Source organism: Cucumis melo, chromosome 7, assembly GCF_025177605.1.
Source record: "Cucumis melo cultivar AY chromosome 7, USDA_Cmelo_AY_1.0, whole genome shotgun sequence".
Classification (NCBI taxonomy): Eukaryota; Viridiplantae; Streptophyta; class Magnoliopsida; order Cucurbitales; family Cucurbitaceae; genus Cucumis; species Cucumis melo.
The window spans coordinates 24,353,004-24,365,188 of record NC_066863.1 but is presented as its reverse complement, the minus strand read 5'-3'; the positions used below and the strand labels follow the sequence as shown (position 1 = coordinate 24,365,188).

Sequence of the window (12,185 nt, the reverse complement as noted above, 5' to 3'; positions counted from 1 at the left end):
TTGAGTTTAATTGAAATTTACTTTAAAGATATGTTCAAATCATTTACGAAAGGGTTTAGAGTAATTTTACAACTTTAAAAAAGGTAATTTCTAACCAAAGAGAAAACTTGAGGATAAATATAAATTAATTAGCTAAACAAGTTCTTATTCAATTTCTTTTTTAAAAAATTAATCATTTCTTAGATAGCTTTTGCTTTCTTTTCTTTTCTTTTTTTTTCCCTTTTCCAAATCACTAATTGGAACATTTAGAAACCATTTTAAATGGTTTTAAAATTAAAAGTAAACATTTTTTTCTTTAATAATAATAAAAATTAAACAAGCTACATACACACACCATTATACAAAAAAAATTCACAAAAATTAATTAAGGCATGGGAAAAAAAGTATATATATATATATATATATATATATATATTTTAAAAAATAATAATAAATAAGCTGAAAATAGAAATAATAAATTTAGGGTAAAAAAAAAATATAGAAGACAAGATTGGAAGTTATCTATCATTTTAAAGTCATATAACATGTCACATGGATTTGGATGCATAGTGTGTACTTAAGTGCATATCCAATAATAGTTGTGGAGTCTATAACATTTAATATAACTTTCAATATGTTATTTCAAAAAAAGATATTTATGAATAATGGCATATTATATAAAAAAGAGTTGGAAGTAAGTTTTGGCTGTTTGGATATTTAGAGGTAAGTGTGTCACATCTCTCTCTTTAGAATAAATACATCAATAAAGCTTTTTGTTGCCCCCTCTTCAAATTATAAATATATTTTTTCATCAAGTTAATTATCAAATTTTCACGATTATTTGTGTTTAGTTGTATTATGAAAGACAAAAAAAAAAAAAAAAAACTATGGTGATCTGTCACAATGTGAAGTGAAGTATATAGAAGATATTAAAGGTAACCATGTGGAGAAAAAAGTGAATTTAATGACATTAATTTACCAATCTCAATTATGTACATAGCTTCTTTATTTTAGAATTACCAAATAGACTTGGTTATTTTAGTAATTCTTGTACAACAATCTTTTTTTAAGAAATATTCTCCATGCTTTAAAAGTAACATGCACATAGGATAGTTTTTGTTTTTAATATGAATTTAGATTTGACAATTAACTAATGGGGCGACAAGAAGAATATCAAAATTTAAGGTTTACTTTGCATAAATGTCAAATTTATTTTTAAATTGTCAAAATAGCAAAACAGTTAATTTCCACATAATAAATAGGATAACTATGCCTTAAATGCCCCTACCTACTTTACAATATAGACTCCTAAATACAATAGTAAGAAAAACCACAAATACCCTGTAATTAATACATACTATGCACTCCCTTCAATTTTCTAGTTTTTTCTCCAAAAAAAAAAAATAAATCATCTTCTGTAAAGCTTTCCGACGTATTTGTTCTTCCGTTTTTCAAAAAACGCTTTCCGGCACATTTTCACCGTCGCTTTTCAACCGTAGCTTTCTCTTCCGTTTTCCACCGTAGCTTTCTCTTCCGTTTTCCACCGTCGCTTTCTCTTTCGTCACTTTTCCACCATCGATTTCTCTTCCGTCGCTTTTCCACCGTTTGCACACCCTTCCTTTTTTAATCGGTTTACACCACCCAAAGTATTGATGAGTTGTTTCGTTTCACGCTTCTGTTCCTTCTTCAACCTTTGGATTTTTCCTCTGTTTTCTGCATGTATCAGTAAAAAATACCGACTTATCAAAAATGTCTTCAAATTTTCTCCGGTTCTAACATTCTTCAAATTTTCAAATGACTTTCCACCCGCACCGTCGCTTTCTACCTTCTTCTTTTAGTACAAATTTTCGTTTCCCTTAATTCCGGTTGATTGTCTTCCGGCGAATCTTCTATTTTTGTTTCCCTTAATTTCAGTTGGTTGGCAAAATTAAGGATAGATCATATTTTATTTGGCATGATTTTAGAGAGGGTTGGGTTTTGATTCTAAATTTAAGTATTTCCATTATATTTGCCATAATTAAATTATATTTTATTTAGCATGATTTTAGGAAGGGTTGGGATTTGATTCTAAATTTAAACTTCCATTATATTTGTCATAATTTTAGGGAATGGTTGGAATTTGAATTTGAATTTTACTTGAGATTTGAAATTTAAATCTTTTAAATGATTTTTCGTTACTTTTTTAATATTTTTGTTAATAGTTAATTATTGCATCATCTTTATCATTATTTTAAGAAGTATTCATTGCATTAAAATTATAGGACGTTAATAGCTAAAGTTTGAATATATAACTATTGAAGGTAAAAATCAGAATAATTAGGGGATATTGAAACCAATTGAATATGTTTAGGAATCTTGGAAAGAATATAATAATTTTTTGATTTAGTTAATAATTATCGGTGTGTTCACAAATACACTGTAATCGAATGTGTGATATTTTATTTGATTTTTCTATCTCCTTAAATATATTGTATTTGAATCTGGACAGTTCTCATCCGTTGAGTTTTATTTGATCATTGTCGGGGAATTTCGATATAAGTAACATAATCCAAGACACATCCTTATCATCAACAATCCGAATGAGTTTCAAATTGTTGCAATCTTTCCCGTAAGTGGTCAACCTAGAGACAGAAACTTCTGAATTTGGAAAAAGTCTATGTTGGATACAATTTGCAAATTCTTGAAACGAGGATGAAACTGGAACATATACATCAAGGAGGCGATAGTCAATATACCGACAGGACTCAATCCATCTACCATCGAATACGATCTTCACTCGTTGTAAAGCCATGAAAAAATTCAAAGGGAACACGTTTATCGAATAAAGTATTCACTGCTAGATTGTATATAGGAGGGATGAATATTAAATTAAATTATTGTTTCATATATTATACGGGTACCTGTTTTATTTGTAGGGATCACGTTTTAATTTGATGTAATGGTCGGATATTACGAAAATATGGTAGACAAGGGCAAAGAAATAAAATGTATATAGCATAATCTTATGAATATAATGTTGGAAAGGCAATATTAGTTATTTTTCTAAAGTAGTTTAAAATATAAAGATGTTAAAATTTCAAAAATAATATGCTTTGCTCCGTTCTTTGTTGAAATTTATGTTTTAATGGCCATGAACGTTCGGGTGAAATTTCAAAAAGATTGTATTTCGGTGAATCTTGTGTTTGGTTTTGATTAATTCCGGTTTGTTGGCAACATTAAATATAGATCACAATTTTAGGGATATTCCCAATTTTAGGGATAATTCCAGTTTGTGTTTTGGCATGATTTTAGGGATAGTTGAGATTTGAATATAAACTTATGTATTCCCATTATATTTGCCATAATTTTAGAGATTTGAATTTTGAATGTTTGAAATGCTTTTCCGTTAGGTTTTTTAATGTTTTTGTATATAGTTAATTATTGCATTATGTTTATCATTATTTTAGGAAGGAAGAATTCATTGCATTAAAATTTTAGAACATATTCATTGCGTTGATAGCAAAAATCGGTAGCTAAAATTTGAATATATAATTATTGAAGGGAAAAATTGGAATAATTAGGGGATATTGAAATCAATTGAATATGGTTAGGGATCTTTGAAATAATATAATAATTATTTGATTTGGTTAATAATTATCATAAGTAGGTGTGTTTACAGATACACTGTAATCGGTTTATATGATGTTTTGTTTGATTTCCCAGGTTCCTTAAATATACTGTATTTGATTATGGACAGTTCTCATCCGTTGAGGGACATTTTCGGTCGAAAAAAGTTGAAAATTATTCCAGACAGTTAGTTTTGCCATAAATAAAAAAAAAAATAACAGTTTGCTATTTTGACAATTTCCATTCTTATGTTTGTCATTTCCACGGATTTCTCTTAACTAGGGGAAGGGTTGTGTCGTGGCCTAGTCAAAATGGAGTAATTTCTAAATATAACAATATTTTTGAAAAGTATTTATAAATATAACAAAATTTTACTTTCTATCACTCAAAGTTATTGAGTGAATATTTTGGAACGCTATATGATTTAAAACAAATTTTCTAAAATATTTGAATTGTTTTAGTTGTATTAAAACATAAGAAACTATTAACTTTTAAGGAGAGATTAAGGATTGAAAATGATATCATGATGATATAATATCTAACTTAGATAATTCAAGTTGTCGAACCATTTGCACACTTGCAATTATAAAGACGATTTTCTGTTTAAATTAAAATTCAACCAAATATTAATATATTTTTTTTCAAAAAGTAATTATTTAAAAGTAATTAATTCAGATATAACTTCCAAGAGTTAAAATATATTTGAATCCCCAATCCAATTCAATTCAATTAGGTGGAAGGAAAGAACAAAAGGCAAAAAAAAAAAGACTTTAGATGGGAAATTAATGTATTTAATTTGATCACATTAAAGTAAAGAACCAATGAGAAGAGGACACGTGTGTTTTAAGATATTGTATTTGTGTTTTATTATTTGGTATTTGGGTTTTAGGGCATTAAATAAAAAAAGTAGCTTTTGAAAGCTATGCTGATTGGATTACTCTGAAACTTTGGACCACACCCATCCATATATTTTATTATTATATCTTCAATTACATTTACTTTTCAATAAAATATTTTTATCAATTAACTAAAAATTCAAATAAATTATTCTATCTATAATTAATTAACCCTTCCAAGTATACATAGAATACTGCGAGTGAGATAAGAAAATAAAAAAAATATATATGATTTTGAGATTGATAATATAAGCATTATGTTAGTTGTGCTAGATTAGATTTAGGATGATTAAATTTTTATATGAATAGTGTAAATACATTTAAATTTTGATCGAGAGTTGTTTAAAGTTTAAGATTTCATTTTTTTTTGTTTCAAATATTCACTTCATTCCAAGTTCTTGTATCATATGAGAAGTAGACATTTGAATGTTTCATTTTATCAACAATGATTAATAATAACAATAGTAATAGTTCTCGTACCACGAGAATACATAAGGTAACTAGACACATAGAAGTTAAGTATGATGTTACAACAAGACAAAAGACAAATTGAGTAACACTATAATAATTAATGAGTGCTAAGTTAGAAAGCTCAAGATTAGTAACCCAATTTGTTGCAACGTCACTAGATAAGCAGTTGATCAATTACATGGATCAAACTTAATTGATATACTCCCTTCTCAATATTTCACACATAAAGCCTACTCTTACATTTCAATTTAGCTTTTCTACGTGTCTAAGTCCTCTCTCACTTCTACACATAAACGTTTCTCACGTTTTGAATGAGATCCTATTAACAATACAACTTTGAATACTTGTCACGAGTTCCCATTTAGACTTCCCAAGTGATTTACTACACTCATAACAATCCAATCTAGTCTAACTAATTGATGATATCATCCTCAACAATAAAATAAACAAATTTCCATAACTGCACATAGAAATTAAAGTTTAAACAGACTCAAAACTCGATACACACTTTTCTAAACAAAAGAGCTAACTATATAGGAACAAATAATAAGAGCAATATACATGTTATTAGAACATCATTGAAATGACATTCAAACAAATATAATATTCACTATACAGTAATAAGCTAACAAATTAGCAAATTTGTGTGGAAATCTCCTACCAATTTAGGTAAAAACCAAAAGGGCAGAATATAAAAAAGACAACACAGAGGTAACAATAAAATAAAATGAATTTAAACATTTGTGCCAAGACATCTAAAATAAAATAAGTCTTAAGATATATAGACTGAAATAATATTTAATAAATATTTGACTTATTACTCAATTACACATGGGATGAGAACTATCTCTAGATAATAATCCTATACAACTTTATAAAAATCATTTATTTTTTGTGCTAACTTATAACAGTTAAAGTGAGTTTAGTTTGATAATAATTGACATGTATATACTCACTTATAAAATCAAACACGTGGTGCTAAACAAAACTTAACTTAAGAAGGGATCTATTGAAATACACAAGTATCCATCTTACATGGAGAAGAAGCCATTTAGAGAACATATTTACATTTCTATTTTGTTTTTGATTACGTCTCTTAATAATTAAAAAAAACATAAATATTACAATAATTTGAGTTCAAGTGGTACTTAAATCGTAAGCGATGCATGATTTCGTATATGAGTGTAATGTAGATCATAAATATGAAATATGATGATCTAATGATCGAGATATATATATATATATATATATATATATATATATATATATATATATATATATATTTGATATAAACTTATATCATTGATATGATCTAACTATTAAAGTCGAAGTGATTACATATAGAAATAGTTAATACCTTTGCAAAAGGTGGGATCAAACCAAACCAAGTCTTTCGAATAATCTAAGTTCAAATTCTTTCGAACAAACATATGGTTCAAAATCCCTCTCTATCTCTCTCCGGGAAAGAAACCCAAGGGGTTAGCTATAGAACCCCAAGAGACCCCTTTTTTTTTTAAGAGTTACAATCATTGAGAATCCTCAAATTGATCGGTGGGTGTTATCAAGTTTCAAACTTTATCACAAACAAAAAGGAAACTAAAAGTACCCATTTTCTAATTTCTCTTCACCCCACCTATAAATACCACCATTTTTCACTCATACTCCCAAAATCCTAATCTTCTTCTTCCCCATTTTCCTGGAAAAGATAAAAAACCTCCATGAACAACAAAATGCAAGAGCAATTAAACAATCCCCAATTCATTTCCAATTCCAAAAGCTTCACCGACATTAGAACTCTCCTCTCCAATCTCCTCCTCTCTCCCCATTCAACCAACACTCTCGATTCCATTTTCTCCCACTGTCTTCCTTCCTCCGCCGCTCCTCCCACGGACCCGCCGCTTGGCTCCTCTGTTTATCTCCGCCAGAGAGATCTTGTCCACCAATTCTGCTTAGAGAATCGCGATGCCTGCTCCTCCGCCAATTTGCACCTCCACCCACTTGGAGTCTCCACCGGGTATGGGGGTTTTCCGACGGCGGTCAAGAAGAAGCTATACAGGGGAGTGAGACAGAGGCATTGGGGAAAATGGGTGGCGGAGATTAGACTGCCGCAAAATAGAATGAGGGTTTGGTTGGGGACTTACGACACGGCGGAGGCCGCCGCGTATGCGTATGACAGGGCGGCGTATAAGCTCAGAGGAGAATACGCAAGGCTGAATTTTCCGAATTTGAAGGATTTTAGGAATTTGGGATTCGCGGATTGCGGCCGATTGAATGCTCTAAAGAACTCTGTGGATGCAAAAATTCAATCAATTTGTTTGAAGATGAAGAGGGAAAAGGCTAAAAAGAATGGCAAGAAATCGGATCCCAAAAACGGCGCTGTTTCTGAATCCTTTTCGATGTCGTCGTCGTCGCCGGCAGTGGAAGAGTGGTGTTGGAGCGGGGAAATGGGGTGTTCGTCGGTGGTTTCAGAAGATGGGTTTTGGAGGTCGGAGAATTCTCCACCGGCGTCATCGTCGTCGTCAGGATCGGCGGAGTCATCGGCGGCGGTGGTGGTCGGGGAAGGTGTTTGTGAAGGGTACTCTTCATTGGCGAAGATGCCGTCTTTCGATCCAGATTTGATCTGGGAAGTTCTTGCAAACTAAATTAAATTAAATTTCTTTCTTCTTTCAATCTAAGTAATAAAATTTCTCATATAGTTTTGTAAAGAAATTTGTAGCTTCTTTCTTTATTTTTTCTTTAATGCCTATTTTCTTCCCCTTTTTACTTTGAACTCTACACATCATTCATTTTAAATGGTTAAATCAGAATATTAGTTTTGATTTTTTAATAAATGATATTAATTAAACTATATAGCAGATAATAGCAATGTCTAATGACCTTCAATATTGGACATAATCGATTCAACTAAGGAATGAGCAATTAAATTGTTAGAATGAAGAACAAATTAGTTTAAAATCATTCCACAATCCAATTAAGATTCTCTTGAGAACTCTCAGTTTTCATTTTCATTGCTGAACTTAAATATGAAGTTATGCATAAAAAAACATTAAGGAAAAGACCTAATGTTTCAAAATGGACCATTAATCTTTAGAGTTTTTTTTTATAATTATTTTAATTACTGCAAAAGTACAAATGATACCATTTGTAAGGTAACATCAACGTTATTCCAAGATAACGTGGAATTCGATCACTTTGAAGAATTAATTTTTTAAAACAATTGAACATATAGAGTGGATACACATGTTTTCTAGATAGATCCATTTCAATAAAGTTATGTTTGACTATTGAGTATTTTGGAGTTTGAAAATAATCTTAACAAACCCTTATGTTAAGACATGGTTTGCTAATTTTGATCTCGAGAGCATAAATGACATTAAACAAGTTTCGAGACAATTGAACAAGAAAAGGACTAGACTTACCAATATGTCAATAATAGCTAACTCCAAATGAGGCTAGAGAAAATGAGGAATTTAAGCTTTGAATGAGATATGCTTTTGCATCTCTTGGCCTTAGTGACTCAAGGCCAACTTGATTCGATTCCAAAATCTAGATTCAATATAATGTTTTATATCAAACTCATCATTAAAATATAAATGAAGAGAAGTAAAATAAATATTACTCACTTAAGTATCAAAATATGCAAACTTTTCTCTTTTACAAGTCATCAATCATTTAAAAAATTACGAATTCACCATCGAAGATAGGTGGGTGTGTCGGTGCAAACAAACAAACTATTAATTTTGATAGTGTGTGACCATCTTCGAAAAATTTATTTCAATTCATTAACTAATCTTATTTTTTTTGGGCCAAACCTAAGTTAATCTTCTTCTTCCATATTTTTGTCAAAAGAGAAGTACAAGAAACTACCGAAAAAAATTCGAATCATAAATCTTTTAACTGTAAATATCTATATATGCTAAATTGAGTTGCATATTCATTTTGGCATATCTTAATGAAAAGGTCTTATACTAATAACCATAAGAAGGATGTGAATGAATTTTGTTCATTGAATGTCACTTCATTCATGAGAAGCAACGAGACTTTGAATATAATACAAATTTCTACTTGTTTGGATGAAAGTTGATTTGGATGGATGTAGGTACTAGAGTGAGAGATTTTAATGGAAAGAGAAAGGAAAGTGGTGAATAATTGGGAAGAAAAATATAAAATTTGGAAAGGAATAATGTGTACAAAAGAGAAGAGCAAGAAAAAAAGAAATTAGGTGAAATGCCATACCCACACCCATATCTCTAACGTGAATGAAAGAAACAACACATAAATGAGGTATATAATGTGTATATGTATAATTAGTCCCTCGTTTTCATTCGTCTTTTTTCATTCATACATTTTGATTTCTTAATTTATAGTCATATATTCAACTTTATCCTTTCGTGTCAAACTAAATATAGGTCAACTAGTTACCTATATATATATATTTAATTAAGAGGTTGGAGATTCGAATATCTAACTCTATATGTTGTTTAACGTAACTCAATCCATAGTTTACATGTATTAACTTTACTGAGGTCGAAGGTTGAAATATCTCAAACTCTCTAAATATGCATTAAAGACTAAAAAATATCTTCCACTTTATTGGACTAAGTAAATAATACTAAAGAAAAAATTTTATGGTTTTGATTGATACAATCAATTTAGATAAAATATTAAGGGTATATATATATTTGTTGAGTATTTTGAATGCATCGTTAAGTGTAACCTTGGTTAATGTGAATGAAGAACATTGAAAGGTATGTGAAATGAAGGTGGTGGCCCTATTCATATATTTTAGCCACATTTTCACAGTGTCCTATGTAACTTCTCCAAGCACCCATACTACTCTATCAATACCCACCTCCTCAACTTTATTGTGCATTTACACTCAACCATCAATCAATTATAATGTAGTAAAAACCCTTTTTTTTTTGTGGGATAAGTTTTAGGTCTAATTTAATTTGGTTTATAAGTTTTAACATACAAATTTGAGTGCTTAAATTTTAAAGTTTTTTGCTATAAAAATATACTAAAATGATTAGGTACTTTTCGAGTTAACTTGTTTTTTACATTGATAGTTTGTAATTAATAATATAAAAAGCTCCATTCCTCCTTACTTACTACGATTTGTATCTCACCCATAGTTGAATTCTAAATCAAAAATTAAAACTAAAACCTACATTTTCTTTCATTTTCAAAATTTTAGCTAATAATCGACAACAAAGCAATAATTTTAAAGACAAAATAAGTGTTTGTAATCTTATAAAAATAAAAGACAAAAAATCAAATCTATTTATCTAATTTTTCTTTTGCCATTTTTAATATAGGACCACCTGTATACCATGGATTCGGACTGACTTTAATAAAACTTTGTTTTTCAAAAGACTCACTTTTATTTATATTCTCTTTGGTGAAAATTATTTCAAGTTATTTCAAATATATCTTAAAACTATTTTGGTTGGTTTAACCGTCTAGTTTCTTAAAAAAAAAACTTATTTTTTAAATTAAAAACTCAATCAAATCTTGAAAATAAATAGAGAAATAACTCCAAGAAAGTTAGCCAACATAAAATCAGTTATTATATTACATGATAATTTCCTAAGGTATTTTGTTTATATCTAATAATTTCATTTCATGCATATTAGAAAAGCTTAGAGTTTTGATATCGAATGACATTGTTGTTTAATAAATAATATAAATAGAAATTTAAACAAATATTTTAATTTTCTCATGATTATACACATAGAAATACACAAAATTGAATATGCAACAATCATATAATCCATAAAAGCATTCAAAAACATAATTCATATAATATGAACATCCAAATACATACATTATGCATAATTATTGTAATTAATTAAGTGAAGTTACACACTCCCACTCATATCAAAAGCAACCCTATTATATTACACATAATTAAGGATTCAAAATCCTATACAGAACTATGTAAAACGCTAATTACCTTATTGCAAATCAAGAAGGAAAAATACATAAACCTGAAGAACAGATTATCATATCCTTTGTAGTTTCATTTTGTATCTTCACAACTCCAAATACTTCAAAAACTTACGGAATTTCCTCAATAAACCGCTCGTTTCTTTGTGTTCATGATCTTCTTCACCTTCATGGTGTTGGTGATGGAAATGGTGATGATGGAGATCCTTCTTATCTTCCTTCCAATCGCCAATGTACGATCCCTCCCACGGTCCGACATGTCGGAACCCACTCAATTTCAACGGAATTGCAATTTCTCGATTCGATCCAGAATTAGGGCTCGATCGCTCCTCAGGTACGATCATGTCGTTTCCATATGAGATTCCCTCTACTCGATCGATTGATCTCCACGGTTTCAAGCTGCGGAGGTGGTGACAACCGCGGCGGCCTCTCCGGAACATCAGCGGCACCGATCTTCGACCGAATTGACGGTTGATTGGACGGAAAGTGATCATAACTACCGGATCTGCAGCGGTGTCTATGGTATCAAGAGTAGTGATTTCAGTAGGATTGGATTGGGTGCGTACCTGATCGGTCTCTGGTATGGATTTTGGAAATTCGCTCTCGGACAATTTCTGGCTCGGGAGGAGGTTCGAGGCCTTGGAATCGGAATCCTCAGCGGATTCAATGACGGAAAAGGGGAGGGCCTCTGCATGTTCCGGTAAATTTTTGAGATCGCGAGCGAGTGAGGAAGAGATAAGGACGAAGAAGAGAATGAAGGTTAGGGTGAGTTTCGCCATGGTTATGGCTGCAATCGCAAGGAACAGGGGAAGATGAGGATGGGGGATTTATATGGTTTGACGGGAGAGAAAATTTCGGGCAGGTAGGGTAGGATTTAACTGTTGACTTGCTTTTGGATTTTAACGTGAAAGACGAGCAACGGGCAATCCTTCATCTTCTTACCACTTGTCTATTTAATTCTTTGTATTTCCGCAATAACTTTTGGATTTGTTTTTATTCTCTACTTCTTTGTTGGTTTTTCCTAATCCATCCACTTAAATTAAAATTTTGAGTTAATCCTTCATTTTATAAAATTTGAGATTAATATTATTAAATTCAAGGTGGATAAAAAATGGTAAAAATGAAAAAAAAAAATATTTATATACTATAGAAAAATCAAGTTTAATAGATTTTTGTTTTTCAGTAAAACTTTTTATAGAGTTTAAATTTTAAAGGACTATTTTCAAATATGATAAAATGTATCAAAAAAATTTACAAAGTACAATAAAATATCATTTTATATCA

The 12,185-nt window shown here is 30.1% G+C and overlaps 1 protein-coding gene across 1 annotated transcript; it reads left to right on the top strand.

Moving 5' to 3' along the window:
• Positions 1–6,494: 6,494 nt before the first annotated feature.
• LOC103493089 (ethylene-responsive transcription factor ERF061) lies at positions 6,495–7,722 on the top strand. Its single transcript, XM_008453714.3, has one exon. It carries the CDS (start codon positions 6,671–6,673, stop codon positions 7,592–7,594), a length of 924 nt encoding a protein of 307 aa, XP_008451936.2. The 5' UTR covers positions 6,495–6,670; the 3' UTR covers positions 7,595–7,722.
• The last annotated feature ends 4,463 nt before the right edge of the window (positions 7,723–12,185 follow it).

What these genes read in the sequence shown, in the direction of transcription:
- LOC103493089 (XM_008453714.3), top strand. Translation starts at nt 6,671, where the DNA reads ATGAACAACAAAATGCAAGAGCAATTAAACAATCCCCAATTCATTTCC.